This window comes from Sturnira hondurensis, unplaced genomic scaffold, assembly GCF_014824575.4.
Source record: "Sturnira hondurensis isolate 20B ecotype Veracruz unplaced genomic scaffold, ASM1482457v3 Scaffold0017436, whole genome shotgun sequence".
NCBI lineage: Eukaryota > Metazoa > Chordata > Mammalia > Chiroptera > Phyllostomidae > Sturnira > Sturnira hondurensis.
Window position 1 is genome coordinate 578,067 of NW_028090067.1, and position 21,591 is coordinate 599,657.

The following is a 21,591-nucleotide window of genomic DNA, read 5'->3' on the forward strand; positions in this document are numbered from 1 at the left end:
TACGTTAGCTTGAGTTTACTTTCCTTCCTAAATAACTGTGATCGTGAATACAAGAAGGAATCTGAGCATAAGTGAAGAGACATTAATCAGGGTTGGAGAATTTGGAGAGAAAGGGTGTACCTTCTTTACAGGGCCAACACACACAAACAAGTACTTCTTTTATATCTTTAATGAAGGCTTACTCCCTTAACTGCAGGTGAAAGGTGTGGTAAATGATAAAAAGAGAATTTTATGAGCCCCATCCATCATTGCTTTTACCTGGCATTTTTTTGGTGACTGCAAATGACTTAGTAATCCTGGCGAATGTCAGCATGTAATCGAGTGCGGGCATTCTCATCTGTGCATCACGTTGTAACTGAGAAAACTTGAAAATGATCATTTTTAGACACCATTGTATATTACAGGTCAATGCATTAGATTTTGATTCATAACATAGGTTTTATTTTAATTGTTGGTTTGTTATTACAAGCTAATTCATGTTAATTGCTTAGAAATGTAGAATAACTCAACCCTCTTTTAAAACTTTGCTTCACAGTTACTACGGTATAAATTCCTGATGATTTAGAATGAACTACATGCAACTTCTTGAAATTAAATAACTACCCTGCTTACATTTAGCAAACTGCTGCATTTATTTTAAAATATGAATGTGTTTTGAATAAGTGGAAGGAAAAATAAGAAACTTTACTTTTATAAAATTTCAGTTAGAAAACTAAGGAAGCAGGAAGGTTTTCAATATAATATTTAAAACAAATCTTATTAAAGGAGAATAAATTGTGAAAGCACATAAAAAAACAAGATTATACATTACTTGAAATAGACATCTTATACTTACAGCATCTAAACACATTACCATTTGAAATTTGATTTGTTTTTGATAAAAAAAATTTGAAAATAATCAACTTGGGGTAAAGGCTCATGGTGAAGAAGAGATGGCATATCTGTATGTGTGTGCCTGATTTATTACTTCTCCCAATGCTCAGAAAGAGTTAGGACTCAAGGAATAGAACACACATGGGGAACAGATCGGATTAGGAGAAGATTAAATTTATTTTTTAGACATTGAAACTATAGGAAATTATGTGTTGATGTTTAAAAAATTATATTTTTCATTTGAGTCTTATTCCTGTACAAAATATTTAAAATTTTTATATTCAAATAAAAAACATAAATTTGCATTTCTCTAAAAAATGGACAACCATTTATAACATCCATCCATACATACCCATTTCTTCCACTTTTTTATTTAAATGCACAGATTTTCTTTTATTGTTCAGACAGCGTCTCTCTGGCAAATGCCGTAAAATTTGGAGTCACAGTCTTCAGAAATCACTTGGTTTCTTGTTGTGACAGCACAGCTCATTCTATCAGTTGGTCCAATAACTGAAAAGCTAGGAGATAAAGGGCAGACTTTAGAGAATTTATCTTAAATTGAATTTATCTTAAATTCTCTAAACATCGAAGTGTGGTGGATAAAAATTTGGGAGGGATATCTCAAAAGCAAGGAGTCCCACCCCACACCAGGCCCACCAGCCCAGGGTTCCAGTGCCATGAAGATAAATCCCCACAACTTCTGGCTGCAAAAAACAGTGAGGATTAGGTTGGTGTAAGAAACTTCTGGAGTCCCAAGAAGTTCCTCTTAAAGAACCCACACAGGGACTTCTCAAACTCACTTCCTATGAGCTCCAGCACCAGGGCAGCAGCTTGAAAGTCACCAGTGGCATACAGGGAAAAACTGAAGTGTGGGTCATCAAGGCAAGCAGAGGTCATTGTCCCTTTTCTAAACCCTCCCCACCCAGAGCCACAGAGCCAGCAAGCTGGTGCCATATCTGATATTCCATCAAACTATCGAACACTGTTTGACCCACCTTGGAGATCCCCAGAAATTCCAATCCACCCAACTTAAGGACCCACCCAAGCTGCTTTTCCTTGTAAATGAATGATGTGGGCTCATGCTTCACAACACCTAAATCCTCTGAAACAAGCAACAGCCAGCCTCAGTGAGCTTCTAGCACCTGTACCTCTCGCTAAGTGGCCCAAGGCCCTGAACTAGCAGCAGCCAGCCTACCTTCAAAGCTTGGCTTTTCCTGGGAATCTCCAAGCCCAGCACAAGTAGCAGCCATCTCAGATTGCTTTATGGCTTAGGCTGGGTGGTCCTGGGAAAAACACAGGTGGGGGCGGACCTTGCCTGCACCACTTGGGAAACCCCAGAGACTGTACACCCAGTGGACAATTACAGAACATGTTGGAGCACTTCCAACCTGCCCCTATACAGCTCATCCTCCTCCTAGGGCAGAGGTTGGTGGTAAGTGGTCACAGCCAATCATTGCAGCTGACTGGCCTGGTTAAATCCCTCCCATTGACCTGCTAACAGTAATCAAGGCTTAACTATAAGACAGGGTGTACTCAGCTCACACAAAGGGAACACCTCTAGTACCCACCTTAGGTGCTAGGGGAGGCTGTGCCACTGGACCCAATAGGACACCTACTACATTAGGCCACACTGCCAAGACAGGGAGTCTAGCATCTCTACCTAATATATAGAAACAAACACACGGAGACTGCCAATGTGATGAGACAAAGAAACATAGCTCCAATAAAAGAACAGAACAAAACTCCAGAAAAAGAACTTAGCAAAATTGAGATTAAGTAATCTACTGGATGCAGAGTTCAACACACTGCTTATAAGGATGCAAAGGAGGAAAAATTGGGACAACTGTAATAGCATGATAAATAAAATTAAATTTAAAAAAAGAGATGTGTTGCCCTAACAATATCTTGGTTTCCAAATTAAAAAATAAAAAGAAGGGAGCCTACACATTTCTTACCAAGTTTTTCAAAGACTATCATCAAAATAGGTCCAAAAACTGAATAGTATTTCATGCTTTAGTTTTATATTCATGAAAGATGATGGATAATAGAAGTATAAATATCCAGATTGAAATGAACTATCAGTCCATGGCTTTTGCTCTAACTTGAGAGGTTTCCAGTGCTTTTTGCTGAGTCTCAGCTACTCTAATAGTGCAAGGTGAAAAGAAAATGGGAGCACAGAGGAATACAAGTAAATGTACCCACGACACTTAAGAATTTTAAAGCACTCTTCCACTCATTACTTTCTGTTGTTCACACAAGAACATTGTAAGAGAAGCTTCATTCTCATATCAACAAACTTGAGAGAATTTTTAAGGGCAAAATTTTAAATTGAAACCTTCTTTTTAAAAAATAAGTTAGCATTTATTGAATGCTTCTTCAATAAGTATAATTTATAGTAATTCATTTAATCCTTTTTTATTAAACGTTTTTATTGTTCTATTAGAGGTGTCCCAATTTTCTCTCATTCCTCTTTCCTGCTCTGCCCAACCCTTGCTCCCACATTCAATCCCCACCCTGTTGCCCGTGTCCATGGGTCATTTATACCAGTTCTTTAAACCCTTCCTGCTCTTTCTTCCTTTATCCTTCTCTCTCCTCCCCTCTGGTCCCTGTCACTTTGTTCCTTGTTTCCATGCCTCCAGCTCTATTTTTCCTAATTTGTTTCTTTTGTTCATTTGGTACCTGTTATAGGTGAGATCATATAGTATTTGTCTTTCACTGCCTGGCTTATTTCACTTAGCATAATGCTCTCTAGTTCCGTCCATGCTGTCAAAAAGGGCAGGCATTCCTTCTTTCTGCTGCCTACCTAGTATTCCATTCTGTAAATGTACCACAGTTTTTTGATCCACTCATTTACTAATGGGCTGTTTGTAAACAGGCTGTTCCCAGCACTTGTTATTGTAAATAATGTTGCTTTGCACACAGGTGTGCATAGGTTCTTTTGAATTGGTGTTTCGGGGTTCTTGGGGTATAATCCCAGCAGTGGAATGGCTGGGTCAAAAGGCAGTTACATATTTGATTTTTTGAGGAAATTCCATACCTTTTCCCACAGAGGCTGCACCAGTCTGCATTCCCATCAGCAATTCACTAGTGTTTTCTTTCCACACATCCTCACCAGCACTTGTTGCTTGTTGATTTATTCTGTTCTTTGTTATTTGTTGTTTGGCTCTTCTGACCAGTGTGAAGTGGTGTCTCATTGTGGTTTCAATTTGCATCTCTCTCATGGTTAGTGATGCTGAGCATCCTTTCATATGTCTCTGGGCCCTCTGTATGTCCTCCTTGGAAAAGTGCTTGTTCAGGTCCTTTGCCCATTTTTTAATTGGATTGTTTGTCTTCCTGATACTGAGTCGTATATGTTCTTTATATATTTTAGGGATCAAATTCTTGTCTGAGGTATTGTTGGCAAATATGTTTTCCCATATGGTTGGCTTCCTTTTCATTTTGAAGATGTTCTCTTTACATGTGTAGAGGCTGTTAATTTGATATAATCCCATTTGTTTATTCTTTCCTTCATTTCCCTGGCCCTAGAGGATGTATAGGTGAAAATATTGCTGCACGAGGTATCTGAAATTTTACTGCCTATGTTTTCCTCTAGAAGTTTTGTGGTGTCATGGCTTATGTTTAAATCTTTTTTCCATTTTAAATTTATTTTGGTGTATGGTGTAAGTTGGTGGTCAAGTTTCTTTCTTTTTCTTTTTCTTTTTTTTTTTGCATGTACCATTTCAGATCTCACAGCACCATTTTTTGAAGAGGCTAATTTTACTCGATTTTATGTTTCTTCTCCCTACTCAAACATTAATCAAACATAAAAACATGAGTTGATTCCTTGGCTTTCTATTCTGTTACATTAATTTATGTGTCTGTTCTTATGTTGGCACCAGACTGTTTTGATTACTGTGGCCTTGTAGTATAAATTGATATCACATATTATGATCCCTCCTAGTATGTTCTTCTTTCTCAGTATTGCTGCAGCTATTTGTGGTCATTTGTGGTTCCATATAATATTTGAAATATTTGTTCATAATCTGTTAAATGTGTAACTGGTATTTTAATAGGCATTGCTTTAAATCTATAGGTTGCTTTGGGTTGTATGGACATTTAAAATATGTTGACTATTTCAATCCATGAGCATGGTATGTGCTTCCATTTGTTTGGTTCTCCTTACTTTCTTTCTCCAGTGTTCTGTAGTTTCTAAGTACAGATCTTTACCTCCTTGCTTAAGTTTATGCCTTGTTACTTAATCTTTCTTTTTGCTATAGTAAATGGGATTTTTCCCTAGTTTCTGTTTTTGATATTTCATTTTTGATATGCAAAAATGCATTCATTTCAGTATACTGACTTTATATCCTGCTGTTCAGACAAGTTCACTTATTAGGCTGAGTAGTTTTTTGATGGAGCCTATATAGTTTGCTATATACACTATTATGTCATCTGCAAGTAATGACAGTTTTACTTCCTCCTTTCCAATTTGGATGCATTTCAGTTCTTCTTCTTCTCTGATCACTGTGGATAGAACTTCTAATACTATTTTGAATAAAGGGGGGAAAGTGGACCTTCTTGTCTTGCACCTGATCTTAGGGAGAAAGCTTTTAATATTTGCCCATTGAGTATGATGTCAGCTTAGGTTTCTTGTATACGGCCTTTATTATTTGAGGTATGCTTCTTCTATTCCATTTTGCTGAGCATTTTTATCATGAAGTGGGAGTTGTACTTTATCAAATGCTTTTCAGCATCTATGGATATAATCATGTGATTTTTGTCATTCATTTTGTTTATGTGGTATATTACATTTATTGATTTGCAAAATTTGACCTTCCTTTCATCCCTAGGATGACTCTCAATTCACCAAGGAATATAATCTTTTCAAAGTATTGCTGGATCTGGGTTGGCAGTATTGTGTCGAGGATTTTAGCTTCTATGTTCATTAGCTACATTGGCCTGTAGTTTTCTTTCTTGGTTGTGTCTTCATATGGTTTTGGAATTGGGTTAATAATGGCTTTTTAAAAAGAGTTTGGGAGAACCTCTTCTTGAATTTTTTGGAATTGTTTGAGAAGGGTGGGATTTAGCTCTTCCCTAACTGGTAGAATTCACTTGTGAAGCCATTTGGTCCAGAGCTCTTTGTGTGCCAGGAGTTTTTTGATTACTGCTTCAGTTTCATAATTTTATCAGTCTATTCAGGCTTTGGCTTCATCTTAATTCAGTTTTGGAAGATTATATTTTCTAGATATTTGTCCATTTCTCTCAGGTTGTCAAATTTCTTGGCATATAGTTGTTCATCCTTGGCATATAGTTGTTACAATCCTTTCTATTTCTATGGTATTTGTTGTTATTTCTCCTCTTTCTTTTCTTATTTTATTTATTCTCGTTTTCTCTCTCTGTCTCTCTGTCTCTCTCTGTCTCTGTCTCTCTCTCTCTCTCTCCTCTCTTCAGTGAGTCTGATTAAAGGCTTGTCAATTTTACTTATTTTTCTCAAAGAACCAGCTCCAGGACTTAATAATCTTTAGAATTGCCATTTTAGTCTCTACGTCATTTAAATCTGCTCTGATCTTGATTATTTCCTTCTTTCTACTTACTCTGGGCTTTTGTTGTTATTGTTCCTCCAGTTCATGTGTATATAGACTTAAGTTGTTTATTGGAAAATTTTCTTTCTGAGGTAAGTCTGTATGGCTATGAGCTTCCCTCTCTAGACTGTCTTTGCTATGTCCCACAGGTTTGGGGCTGCGGTGTGTTAATTTTCATTTGTTTAATGAAACTTTTTGTTTTCTCCCTTGATCTCATTGTTAACCCATTTGTTATTTAATAGCATGTTATTCAGTCTCCATGAATTTGAATGTTTCGAGTTTTTTCCTTGAAGTTGGTCTCTAGTTTACAGCCTGAGTGATCCAAAAAGATGCTTGATATAATTTAATATTTTTTGAGCTAGCTGAGGCTTGTTTTGTGACCTATATGTGGTCTATCTTTGAAAATGTTTCATGTGCATTTGCAAAAAATGTGTATTTTGCATCTTTGTAGTGAAAGATTCTGTATACATTAACTAACTCAATTTGATCTAGAATGTTGTTCAATGACACAATATCCTTGTTAATTCTTTGCTTGGATGATCTATCCACTGTTAACAATGGTCTGTTAAGATCCCCTACTATGAGTGTGTGGCTGTCAGCATCTTTCTTGAAGTCCTCTGAGATTTTCCTTATATATTTTGGTGTTCATATGTTAAGCATATATATATTTACAAGGGTTATCGCTTCTTGATGAATTGTTCTCTTAAGTATTATATAGTGTCCTCCTTTGCCCCTTTTTATGGTCTTTGTTTTGAAATATATTTTGCCTGATATAAGTATTGTTATTCAAGCTTTTTTTTAGGTCCATTTGCTTGCAATATTTTTTTTTCATCCCTTAACTTTCAGTCTATGCATATCTTTTGTTCTGAGGTGGATCTCTAGTAGACATCATATACGTGGGTCATGTTCTTATCCATCAGTCACCCTATGTCTTTTGATTAGAGCATTTAATCCATTTACATTTAAGGTTATAATTGATTGGCACTTATTCATTGACATTTTCCCTTTGTGCTTGCATTTCTTTCTCATTCCCTCTCTTTCCTTATCTTCTTAAAGCAGTGCCTTTACCATCTCTTGGAATGCTGCTTTGGTGGAAATGTGTTCTTTTAGCCTTTTTTTAATGAGATGCTTCTTATTTCACCTTCTATTTTAAATGATAGTCTAGCTAGATAGAGTAGTCTTGGTTGCAGGCCTTTTGTTTTTCTTACTTGGAAAGATGACTCATGTATAAGTCAAAGATGACTTATACATGACTTAGTCAGGTATAAGACCTTATAAAGGAGATTGGGCCTTCCTTGAAAAGAAAGAGAAGTCCTATTCGCTCTGAAGAATTATCCTTCTATGTCTTGAGAGTCCATGCAAGAGTATAGATGGCAAGAAAATGCAGGAGCTTAGAGCAGCCCTGGGTGAAAGTCAGCAATAAAGCAATGATGTCAGTCCTACAACCACAAGTAACTGAATTGTACCAACAACACGTTTGCAGGAGGAACCTCAGCCCCAGAAATATGTGTAGTCTAGCAAACACCTGAACTAGCAAACACCATGAGACCCTGAACAGGAGACCTAGTTAATCCATGCTCATGCTCTCAACCCATGGAGATTGAGTATTAAATAATTTGGGGTTTAAACTGGTAAATGTGTGGTAATCTGTTGCACATCAAGAGAAAACTAACATAGGAGTTATAATAATGTTGTGATTGAATTAAGCACAAGGAGCCTTTAACTGTAAGAATCATGTACTGAAATATTTAAATATTAAATGGCATGATATCTGGTAATTGCTTTAATACAATCAAGTTTGGGAGTGTGTCAATGGAAGAGATATAGATGGAATAATACTGACTATGTACTAACAATTTTTGAAGCTGTTTGAAAGGTACCTAGTTTTACTTCTAGTTTTCATAATAAAAATCTAAGAATATAACAAAATAAACCTTTCTAAAATAAATGTTATTATCACCCCCAATTTACAGAGGAGAAATTGAGTCACATATTGAATAATTTTCTCAAAGTCATACAACAGATAAATATCAGATCTAAAATTCCAACCTAGTTGTTTGTCTCCACAAGCTATCTGGTCAACTAAAGCATTATTATATTGCTTTATAATATAATGTGACTCCATATTATATTACTTGGTGTATTAGTCAGGGAAATAGAACAAACACAGAGAGAGAGAGAGAAAGAGAGACTTATTCCAAGGAACTGGCTCTCATGAAGAGCAGGTTGGCAGGCTAGAGACCCAGGGAAGAGCCGATGTTGCAGCTGGAGCCTGGAGTGTGGAGGCCGAATTCCCTCTTTCCTTGTAGAACCTCAGTTTTTCTTCTCTTAAACTTTTCAGTGGATTGAACGAGGCCCACTCATATTATGGAAGATAATCTGCTCTCCTTAAATCTACTGGTTTAATTGTTAATCTCATCTAAAAAGTACTTTCACAGCAACATTTAGGTTAGTGTTTGACTAAATATCTGGATACCATAATGTTTGGGCCAAGTTGACAAATAAAATGAACCACTGAAGCTAGTTTAAACTACATTAAATATTAACTATGATGTGATTATCATATACCCATTTTAAAGTATTAAAAACCTGACATTTAATCTGTGTAACCAGTTGGTTGAGTTTCTTTGATTCAGCACATATGGAACAAAAACATTACCTGCTAGACTGTTGCTATTTACATTCTTTGAGAAATCCATTTTTTTATCTGTATTCAGTGCAAAGAAAAAATATAATGAGTAACATGGAGAGGAACTTAGGTACATATATGAGAATAAAAAAACTGAATACATTTCTCTTCTACCAGGCTTCTACTCCTTTCCTTCCCCGGAATTAGCCACTTTTTCTAATATTTTTATTCTTTTGAGAGCTAATCACAATTCTAAATATTGTATGCATTCTTAAACCTCATACCTACTGCTCCTTTATATGTTATTTTTTATGTTATTTTTTTGTTCTGCACACACCCTTTGTATCATACCACGTGTCTTCAGCTTCTTGGTTGCAGTATTCATAGATGGTTTTCACGCAGGCTGAATTAATTACTTTCCTGGAACACANTGGCCACTTTTTCTAATATTTTTATTCCTTTGAGAGCTAATCACAATTCTAAATATTGTATGCATTCTTAAACCTCATACCTACTGCTCCTTTATATGTTATTTTTTATGTTATTTTTTTGTTCTGCACACACCCTTTGTATCATACCACGTGTCTTCAGCTTCTTGGTTGCAGTATTCATAGATGGTTTTCACGCAGGCTGAATTAATTACTTTCCTGGAACACAGAAGAGCTGATAACCTGCAATGTACATTTCAATACATTCTTGGGCTAGCTTTACTCTAATATCAGCACCCCTCTTCCTTTATTTGTTCCAAAAGAGTGCATAAAAAATTATATTAAACTTAAGTTAAATCATGTTCAGAACTACTGCAGTGGTGCCATTTTATATGTGTTTAAAAATCGGATGCCAATTTGTTTCCTTTTGCTTGGGGAAAAAAACTAATTCTCTATGAAACATTTAAGATTGTATCTTTACTGATTTGTGTCCTGAAATATAATGAGGATTTACCTGTCTGTCTATCCATTTATCTTATCTATTTATCATCAATTTATTATATTTATTTTTGCATTTTATTTTACATTTGGTGGGCTTTTTGTTATAAATTGAAAGCCTCTGTTTTTTGTTTGTTTGTTTTTTCTCCGGAAAATTTTTAAACATTTATTTTATTATTTTCCATGTGCTTTTCCCGTCTTCTCTTCTGGAAATTTGTCAGTGCTGCCATCCTTCCTGGGATAATATGTTGGAATTTTATCTCAGACAGTCTCAAATTATTTATACTTACTAATATTTTCTGACATTTTTCTCTATACTCTGAGATATTTGGATAGATTTTATGGATTTTTACATAGAATGGGCACAGGAAATATCCAAACTATGCAATAAACCAACGTTGCGTATACCCTGGTCCTCTCCAGAACCAAAACAAAGGGGCCGATACCTACCATGACTTCATAAAAGAGAAGCCCCAGCTTTAGTTTTATAGCTGATTGTTTTAAAAGGATTTTGTTGGACTTTTTTGTTTTGTTTCCTTTTTTGTCGTGATATGGTACCAACTACCATTGCATGAGTAGAGCAAGAGGTTGTCAAGAGAGCAATCAAAAAGAACATTCTTTAGAAAGTCTTTTAGTTATCTGCATTGCTTTCCACCTTTCTTCCTACCCTACCCACCTCTGAAAAGGGGGTCCTGCCTGGGTTTGGCCATGAGGAAGACCTGTCATCCCCATCATTGCCCTTTGGGGATGTTCTTTGAAGTGTGGTTGTGTGCACTGATTAATTCAATAGCATTATCTCATCTGCTTTTCATTGTTATAAATTTTTCTCTTTTCCACCCCTGTGCTTCTGTTTATTTCATGTTGTTATCTTTTACTGTTCTGATATAGAATTTTAGGAAAGAGCAGATGTAAACATTTATGATCAATAATTTGTTTTGAACTGAAAGCCATGAAAAGTATTTTCAAACTGGTCAAAGTACAAGCACAAATTTACTAGAAACACAAATATTAAAATTGTCACTAATTTATTAGAATTAAAAACCACGAGGAAAAATATTGTCCCTACTTATATTTCATCAATTTTTCAAGTTTTACTCATTTCTTGTAAAAAGTTTCTTTCTCTGAAAGGATGAGGATGGCACCAACGATGTCACTTTACTATTTACATTTTACTGAGTCACAGTAGAGTGGCGGTGGCCTGTAAATATCATACTTGGCACCCAAATGAAAACATTTGCCACTGAATTTTGGATCTTCTTAAAAATTTTTAATATTACAATATAGTCCATATCCTAGAATTACTGGTTAAATGATGCTTACTTAGATAAACTCATGAAAATGAATAGTCATCTAATATTGAATGTTAAAGAAGTGGGCAATTTCATATTATCAGTAATTGATTTCAATACAAGGGGTGAATATATTAAAGGATATGATTGGTTGACAACTTCTCAGCCAACATGCTGTTAAAAGTAGAGAAAAATTACCTAAAGAAGAACATTTATTTGGTCTTAGAAAAATCTGACATTTTCTGTTGTTGTATCAGAAAAAAACATAAAAACAAATATAATGGCCCAATATAAAATAGACACTTTACTTCTTAGTCTCCCAAAGAGAACTTGCTTTAGGGCTCATCTACATTTAGATATCCCATTTAGAGTTTATGTTCCATGTCGACATTATATATTACAATCCCCATTTTAGCCCTACATTTTCAAGAATCACGGTTTCAAGAGAAACACAGAAGACTACAGAACCATACAGTGGTCTGGTTATTTCAGAAGAATGAACACAGGTTACACACATTAAATACAACTTCAGGGGGGAAAAACAGGTGCAGGAGTCCACCTAAAATGGTTTTCAAACAGGTCATTTTTTTAAACTAGCACATTCATACATTTAAATTGTTATTTTTCAAAGTGATGTCCATGAGTACATAATAGCCTATAAAAATACATCACTGATTTTTTAGTAATATAATAAGTCAATCTTTAACTAGAAGTTTTTTAAAGCATGCAGAATAAATGCATGTTTTATATTTGAGTGTTCCTTAATTTTTCTTAAATTGAAAATAATTGTATAACATGACATGTGAATGGAAAGTTTAATTTACCAACTTTGGACTACAGTGTGGGCCCAATTTTAAATTAGGGGGATTAAAAATTAATTTATCTTTGGAAGATGGAAAAACAAATTAAAGTTTCATACTCACTTGAAAAGTTCAGGCCAATCACTGTCACCACAAAAATGAGGATCCCAATGCATCCAACTACCAGCAAAATGCAGTAATAAAATGGATATAAGGCAAAATCTGAAAAGTTGAGATTTTTTTCATGAATTTTAGAACTCTTGTGATTATTCACTTTAGGAACATTTTCCTACCTTGCTTTGTTATTTAGTGATGTTTTCAATTACTTAAAATTAGTTATTAAATTAAATATATATTAGTTCTTGGGTGGTGTGGCTCAGTGGACAGAGAGCTGGCCTGTAAACCAAAGGGTCAAAGGTTCAATTACCAGTCAGGGCACATACCTGGGTTGCAGACCAGGTCCCCAGCAGGGGGTGCACAAAAGGCAACCACACACTTGTGTTTCTCTCCCTCTCTTTCTCTCTTCCTTCCCCCCTCTCTAAAAATAAATTAAATTAAATTAGATATATGCTATATAGATATATAATTTATAATGCATAGTATTATATGTGTTACATACTAATATATAAATATAATGTAAATATATAACATTTATATTATATAACATTATATAATTTAATATATAAGATTTATATTTTATATATTACACACATAATGATACATAGTAATTCATAATATATAAATGTGCATGTATAATATATTTTATATATTGCATATATAATAGAAATTATATATAACACATGATAATACTGTATAATGATATTATAAATGGAATTGTTTTTCTTAATCTCACTTTTGGATTGCTCAATGTCAAGTGTATATGTGTTATCTGTGTTATTTATTTTAATGACCCACTGTAAACAAATAAAAGAAGGAAAGGAACATTTATTGAAGTTCTGTTATGTACCAGTCATGGTACTGGAAATATTCACATACTATCTCACCTTTAGATATGATATGTTGTGTACCCCTGGCTTTGATTATTTGGACAAGAATCAGTGCCAGCTTAAGCAGCAAAGATCTCTGATTAATGCTGTTGATACCAAACTTTTGCCATAGTACTACTTTGGATCAGAGTTGGCAGGAATGGCCTCTTTAATGAGGAATAAATGGGAGAAGCATCAGAGACATAGGAATATATTTAATGTAATCATAGGAATATTATTTGAATCTAGAAACATTCAAGCCAATTTGTTTTGCTAGTACCCAAAGAGAAAGTCAAGTAACTTGATGCTCAGATCATTATTCCCTAGTTTGTATTGGTTTGTAAATAAACAAGCACTTAATTTCATCACTGTGGTTGTACATCTCACAAATAGTCCTAAGTCAGCAATTTTCAAGTGGAGTGCTGCAAGAATTTTTAGAGCATGCAATACCTGACTACTTAGTCAGGGGCACTGCCCCTTTTCCCTTAGATTGTCAAATACAAAAATGACAATGGCCAACACAACAGTAACCATTCGCTGTGAATGAATCAAAATTATACCTATTTTTTGTCAGATGAGGAAAAACTGTATTTTTGGTGTTCTGTAGAATTTTAGTAATTATTTTATGTGTGCTATGAGATGAAAAGGGTTGAAAAGTACTGTTCTCAGTCATAATGAAAGAGTGCTCCTTCTCAAATCTGGATGTTTTATTTCAATTGATTTTCATTGATTTGTATGGACTTGGTGCATGTCTTTATGACACATAGTTATAGGATGTGTTGCATGTTGTAAAAGTTTTGAAATTTACCCAATTATCTTTATGACAAAATAAATTCAAAGTGTGTTTCTATTTTTTTTTCTTGCCTGTGACTATTTCTTCACTCAAAAGTGAAAAGACCTCTATTTAGCTAAAAATCTTCAAAATGTACTTCTGCAGGTTATGAGGGAATACCTATTCCAAGCATATTTATATGAAGTTAACTGATCCTATACGCACCAAGAAGAAAAAGTTTTAACTCATTGCCAAATCATATTATAGCTATAAATTAGCAATTAATATTCTTTTACCTAAGCTACAATGGGTGAGACCTTGCGTTCCTGCACTGGCCCATTCTAGAACTGCCAGACTCCATGCCATTGGCGTCCATGGTGCAACACTACAAAATTCCTCCGTGAAACTTATTATCATCACTGCTGCCAGAACACTACTTGTTTTGTATCTGTTTTATGATGGAAAATTTTCTTTCTGGATTTAATAACAAGATAAATTATATCTACCTTTTTTCATAATTATATTTTATTATATTGAGGAAATACATAATTGTGGTAAGTGCTAGTGAGAAAAATACCAGGTACTCTGAGAGTAGCAGTCCGTAGTTTGCTCTCTTAATAATGTTCAAGTTGCTAATCTCGCCTCATGATTTTACATGTTTTACACAGATCGGATCTCCAAATTCATCTCTAAAATCTCAGCTCTCTTTTCAACTTCCTCTCTCTGACCTCCTATGAACATCTCCTTTTGCATGTCCCATTAATGCTAAAAGTATTTTTGTAAACTCTCCCACAAGCCAGCACTTTTGTGCGTCCAGGAACTACCAGTATTTGTTTGATTTACTCAAGGCTGTAGGTGTTATTTCCCTTTTCTCTATCCTCAACTCTGATCTCAGACTTGCTAATTTTCTCTGACATTTTCCCTGATCTAGACGTTAATTTTTACTTTAGTTCTTATGCTTTTCTAATTTTGCTTCACTTCTACTCTTGTGTGGTTAACACTTTTAGTCTATTCCTCCCATGGTAGGTTTTACAGCCATCTTAAACAACAGGTGTAACTGTCTTACAATGCGTGTCCAATAACTGGTCGGGTTACCTTTACTCATCAATTACAAAGACGCTTAGAAACGAATCTGTGGCAGGCAAAAGCATGTTTACAGAAATGTAATTTCTGCTTAATTGCAGGCCTAATTCATGTTCCTCACCCTATTCTTCTTTCACTAATAGTTTAAAGGACTGTTAACCTCTACTTTATATACCTGACTTCAAATTTTATATCTTTACTCACCCATCTATTACATGGTGGTTTATGAACTTTTTAAAAAGTTAATAATTTAGTTTAACCCCTACATCTGTGAGGTTTAGAGTCCAATTCAAGTCCAATGGTCCTAGTTTTCACTAAATAAGTTACTAGTGAAAAGGAAGTGTTCGTTGCCTATTATTGAGACTATGAAAAAGACCTTGAGTCCACAGATGATGACAACAGCATCATGTTTACGGAAACATTGTTTAATTTGACAGGTGGAAACTGGGATACTACATGAAGATGCACAGCAAGAACGCATAAGGCAGGGCTATGGTTTTTCCCAGCAAGTCTAAAACTTCCGGCCCACGTCATCCCAGTTTTGATCCTGACTATATTAACAGATCTAAAAAATGTGTTGTAAACCTACTGGATTTAGAAAACATATGTTGTATATCAAACTTGCCTGGGAAACCTGTAACAGCTTGGAAACAAAACAACCTTGACCAGATGCGGCAGTCCTGAACAGCAAAGACTGATGTTCTCTTTTATTTTCCCCTTTCTCATCCCCAATGGACTATTCCACCATCCCATGGCTCCTTTCCGAAGGTTAATGAAATACAATCTGCAGGTCCAAAAATGCCTCTGTAAGCTGTAAAACACTGGGACCACTGCTGCTCCCTCCATCATCACTAGATCTTTGCTTCTGAGTAGCACAGGCGTCTTCAACAGATACCACAGCCACGGAGTTGCTTTTAAGAATCTTGTGTTTTGTAGGAGGAGTAATTTTTTGTAAGAATGCTCACTTTGACTCTTTACTTGAAAATTACCTTTATATTCTTATTACACCACATCGAGGAGATTACACACTATCTTATTAGCATTTCCCTGACCCCATAGCTGCAAAAGTACTGCCTTTTTTTTTTTTTTGGCTGATTGTTGATGATTCCATGGGTCTAAATAAACTTACCTTATGACCATTTTTTAAAATCCCAAAATAAAGTTAAATTTAACGCTTCAAAATTATTCAAAGATCATTGTTTCTTCCTGAGAGCATAATGCAGTTTTCAACCGGAGCCTGGTTGAGGGACGACCACATTCCTACCTTTAGGTCTCTGCTGGGATGTGACATGAGTTTGGCCCATCAGCACCACGTAGCCATCTTCAGCCTCCATCTCCTCAAACGCTCGCTTGGGACACTGCCCGGAAAATAGCACAAGAGAGTGGAGAAGAGTGTCAGCCTTGGATATTTCTCCTAGTACCATGTACCAAAGGCTAAAAGGAAGTCCGAAAATAGTCCAAAAACTGCACAGGATGTATTGCTGAATGAAAATGGGTGGACATGTTAATTTCTGGCTAAAAATCTCTATGCTGCAAGATGAAAGTGGTTCTTTTGTTTTATCCGTTTCAACAAATATGTATTAGGTACTTACCATGTACCTGCCACTTGTGTGCGATGTACCAGGGACATAAGAGTGAAGAGGAAAAATGTATTTTCTATCTTTTACATTCTAGTGAAACAAAAGAAAAAATACATAAATACCAAACAAACAAGTAAAACCAGTGCTTGGCTAGGTAAGAATACAGATTTTAAAGGATATTATCTTTATCACCCTTCAGTGTTACACACATAAGAAAATGTCACTTTTCAGTAAGTCAGTCACAGGCCAGTGGCGTGGAACATATAATGAAGGCACAAGGAAAGGTAACATCAGACCTGGATTAAGCCAGTTGTCATATCAGTAATTTAAATGATTGTCCCTGAGAGAGGTATGGCTATGGGGGTGTGAGGTGGCTCAGGACGTCAGTGCAGAGACCACGATAAGTTGAATACAGGAGAGGTGGTCCAGCGCACTGTGGGTCCTTGTGCCTGTGCCTGATGGTGCTGAAGAAGAACTGTGGGCAGGAAGTCCAACTCATTATTTGATTAAGAGTCTACCTTATCAAAGCCTAGTATGCCTTCTTCAATCTGATACCGCCAATGTAATCCTGTCACCTAGCCATCCTGCTGTCCTGCCAAGAATCAGTATCTCATCTGGGACCCAGACTTGCCCATGGCGTTTGGCAGATTGAGCACTCCTTAGTTCCAGAGTGGCCTGAGGTAGTAGAAGACAACGTCATTGATCCCATGCATAGGATTCATTTTAGCTGCACGAATGGGCTCTGTGTGGGTTCATTAACCAAACATCAACGTGTCTGGAGAAAGAGGTTTCCTGATGCACACGGCACATATCATTTTATCCACCTGGTTATTGAAAGCCCCCTCCTCAACTCTGGTTAACAATTGTGGGTGTTTATGTGGGAATTAACTTTGTCACAAATCCCTATACACACACCTCTCCCCCCAATTTTTCTGTCACTAGTTTTCTAATTTTGTCCTTTTGGAGTTCTGGGCCAGCCACTGAACCTGCTAATCTCTGACTGTGAGTCATTTTAGATTTATATCTCTGGGTGCTCATCTTTCCTTCCAGATGGACAGCCAGATATATCACCCAAATTTCTGTTTCATGCAAAGATTTAACTCCACTTCTGTCTTTCAAGGCCACCCCCTGCATGAGACTATAATGTAGCATCTACTTCTAGCTGTCTTGCATTTTGTATCTGTTACAAACTCCGACCTGCAGAGTCTGCATGTTGTGGCTGAAGAACAAATGCACAGAGACTACAGAAGTCCTATGGAGAAACAAAGGGATGGCACAGGTACTCTTAAGACGAGAGTCCTACGGCTGCTGCTCCCAAGGGGAGAGCACCTTGGCCACTCTCTCAAGGGGAGAGCGCCCCAACCCTTGCCTGGAGAGGCTTTTATTGTTTCTCTTGGGTCTTATTATCTATTACACAGAATGTTGTTGTCTACATTTTAGGTACAATCAAGGCAACGAAAATAACAAATGCAACAGGGAAAGGCGGCGAGCTGATTACACTCCATCCTTGGGAAAACTCACACAGGCTTTGGAAATTACCTTGAAGATGGGCAATACAAATCTACTGGTTCAGACCAGGGTGAGGGAGTTTTAGAAAGAGTAAGCCAAAACAGTCTGGATGCATTTTCTGGGCCTAGTTCCCACGGGAAAGCCTGTCTGAGGTGTCTGGACCCGGCCTACCACTTCGCTCCTGTTGACTTCTGATGCAGGGCTGAGTCACATTCGCCATTTTCAAACAAACTGGTTTTTTACACATATCCAGTGATAAAACTTTTCTCTTTTTTTTCTCCACTGTGTGATCATAAGGAATCCTTTCCAACACTTCCATCTCCTGCTTCAGGGCCATATACATGGTTGAGGTGAAGAGAGAAAATTGAGAAAGAAATACACCTTGGGAGTCTGAACCATCTGCTCGTGCAGTTTACTGTGCCTTTTTGGAACTGCTCAGGCTTAGCCTACCATATGCCCCCTTTGATTTTATGATAGAATGTTGCTGTTCATGTCAAATCTCAGGGTCCATTAGGTCAAATTGGTCACCAAAGATCTGGTTCTTGCTGGTAAACAAATACATTAAAGTTGTAGAATGTTTACTGCTTATTCTTCACCAGGTGCAATGAGCATAATGTCATCAATGTAATGAATCTATTCTGCATAATAGAGTCTAAACTATATCATATTCTGAGATATGTCAAATGATCTAGTTCTCAGTAAAATATGGCAAAAATCAAGGGAACTGACATATACCTGGGCAAGCCTAAAGAGATTAGCTCTTGTTTTATGAAATTTTATGATAGGTTCTTGTTTTATGAAATTTTATGAAAAGACACACTGCAAATAATGGAAAGTATTTATAATACATATATCTGACAAAAGGATTGTTTTCAAATTATTTGTACATTATCTTACAATTCACCTTATACATATAGAGATCTAACTATGTATCTCTATATATCTTATAACTCAAGAAGACAAATAATCCTACGAAATTGGTAAAATATTTAAATAGAGTTCAAAAAATACATATATTAATTGCCATAAGCACATGAGAAAATGTTCAACAGATTGTTAGAAATATGCAAATTAACACTACATTTAGACATCATCATATACTTACTTAATGGTTAAAATCTCAATTCCTCAAGGTTTTTTGGTGACATCAAGAGTCCATATCATTTTATCCACCTGGTTATTGAAAGTCATGTGTAAACACATGACATTTCAGTCAAAGTCTTGATTATAAAAACCACAATTGGAAACTAATCTAATTGGATTTATGTCAAGAAATTTATTGTCATGACTCACTCATTAAAAACTGCAAAATCTGGAGAGATCGGCTAGGAAAAAATATATAAAGCAAAAGGAGAAAATTTGACCCTTCAACAGAGTGAAAAAGACCAAACTCTAACTCTGTATTAGACTGATAAAAATAGGCAATTGGCATTCTTTAGATTGGCAAACACATTTCATAATTTTTAGAAGTATATACTCCTCTATTTGGTAAACACATTTATACTTTTGAGAGACAAATTTTCATGAGATAGGTATTATAGCACAAAGTTCACTGATTTAGAAAGTTAAAGGTGAACTAAGTTAAACTGATTTTCTCAGATGGCTAAGGTTTTTTCACTCTTGATAAAATTTATCTTCCAGGAATTTGCACTTTAAAAAGATGACTCAATGACTAGAGGGAAGAAGGGAGGGACTTTCAGGGGAAAAGGGGAAAGGTTTACAGGAACAAGTATAAAAGACACATGGACAAAAATTAAGGGGGGTGGAAATGGGTGGGAGGTGGGGAGACTCTAGGGTGGGCTGGGATGGGAGTAAAATACAGAAAACTGTACTTGAACAACAGTTAAATACATTTAAAATTTTTTTAAATAAATAAAAAGATGACTCAGATAAGAGTTTTTAGAGACTAGTTATTTGCATTTTAAAGCAGGCTTTGGTTTCACAAAGCCAATTGCACATAAGCCCTTTCAGGTGGAGAGCACCCTAGAAGGGGGTCTCTTGAGGCATTGTAGATGGAAATTGTATTGCTTACTATCATTGGGGAAAGAAAACTTTCATCCTCATAAAATAGTGTAAGAAAACATTCATTCTCATGGGGGAAGGGACTTTTATTCTCATAAACGAGGGAGATATTGGTTTTTTGAGGGAGACATGAGAATTCTCCATGCTCCCTAGCCTCGGTCAGACAAAAGCTAGGGGTGGGCTGTGGCCTCTTTGCTGGCCATGGCTGTTCCACAGCCTGATCCCTCCCGCCTGTGCCAGCTGTTGGGTTCCTCCCGTAGCTCTGCCTTGCCCCTCCCACACTGGGGATAGGCACCTTCCCCCAAGTGGCAATACAATAGTCTAGGTATCGCCTCAGTTGTGAGCCAGCATTGTTTAATTGGGTTTATTTAACTCCACATGAGTGATTCTGATGGCCTCTGACATTTTTGGAGGTTCCTACCCTAGTACCTGTAAGGGGTGCCTAGTACTTCCACTGCCTTGGGTAGAAATCTCCTCTCCTAACTGACCTTAAGCAGTTGGGCAAGTTCTAGCCAGCTTTTGATTGTAGGCAGCTTCTGTCCTGTAGGAAGCCTGGTAAGGTGAGGTAGTCATTTTCTGTGAGTAATTGCATCCAAGGCTTTTTACTTATTGTACATCTGTAGAAACATTAAGTGAGGACTAAGAATTTGGTGCCCCAGAGACACAGACAAGCAGCTACATTTGCAGGAGAAGCTGAGCTTTACCAGGTTTGATACTACATGACTGTGGTGACCAATGAGCAGAACACAGTGGTGGCTCCAGCTGCCTTAGCAACACATGGATGCTAGTTGCTGGACCGTGAGTCTCAGCTAACTTTCTTTGCTGCCTCTCCCTCCATGGTGCGCAGACCCAGGTTGCATAGAGGCTGACACCCACGGAGCTTTGGCCTACGCCTGTGGGACCAGAGTACCAGTGACTGACACTGTCAAAAAACAAGGAATTCCCAAGAAAAGAGAGGAATTCCCAAGTCTTGTTCTGGGCAGTGGACTCCAGAGCTGAGGAGATGGCAGGGTCGGAATGCTGAGGAGGTGTGGAGCCTGCGCAGTCTGAGGAGCGGGGAGATGGCATTGAAAGGCAAAGGTGGAGCTGAGCTGTGTGCCTGTGGTGCTCACAGCTTGACTGGGCTCAGCATGGGCTGAGGGAGGTCACCCATTCTACAAGCAAGGTTGGGGTTGCTACAGAGAATGGGGATGGAACAGCTGGGCATGCTTGGGTTTTGGTCCACCAGGAATATAATCCAGGGCAGCAGTGGGTGTGTGTCCACTCCCCACATTCTGGGGTCTCCTGACACCCATCCGCCCATTACCCTGCAGGGACTCACAGCACTGAGTGAGTCCCATTTTGCATGCAGGGCAGGGCATTCCTAAGACACAGTCTGAGCTGTGCAGGCTGGAACAGAGAGAATATCACCTGGAGAAAAGCAGGTTTTCTTATCACAAGCCACAGCTTCTCTCACTCCTGTTGGCCCACCAAATGTTGCTGGTGGAAATCAATTTCTGCCATGGGATTGCAAGGAAAGCATTCCAAGGATACACACATGGGAGATTGTGGTGTGGCAAAAAGG

At 37.0% G+C, this 21,591-nt stretch overlaps 1 protein-coding gene across 1 annotated transcript; it reads right to left on the minus strand.

Moving 5' to 3' along the window:
• Positions 1–1,273: 1,273 nt before the first annotated feature.
• Positions 1,274–16,253, minus strand: LOC119002420 (killer cell lectin-like receptor subfamily F member 2). The gene is made up of 4 exons (XM_037068343.1): positions 16,181–16,253; positions 12,199–12,297; positions 9,021–9,138; positions 1,274–1,391 (listed from the first exon to the last, which is right to left on the minus strand). The coding sequence occupies exons 1-4, from the start codon at positions 16,248–16,250 to the stop codon at positions 1,274–1,276; spliced, it is 405 nt and encodes a 134-aa protein (XP_036924238.1). The 5' UTR covers positions 16,251–16,253.
• Positions 16,254–21,591: the final 5,338 nt, after the last annotated feature.

Excerpts from the sequence above, each read along its gene's own strand:
- LOC119002420 (XM_037068343.1), bottom strand. The coding sequence starts at position 16,250 with ATGGAGGCTGAAGATGGCTACGTGGTGCTGATGGGCCAAACTCATGTC. Across the intron at positions 12,298-16,180 it reads ATCCCAGCAGAGACCTAAAG|ATTTTGCCTTATATCCATTT; the intron begins GTAGGAATGTGG and ends TCAACTTTTCAG. Across the intron at positions 9,139-12,198 it reads GATTGGCCTGAACTTTTCAA|ATAAAAAAATGGATTTCTCA; the intron begins GTGAGTATGAAA and ends CACTGAATACAG.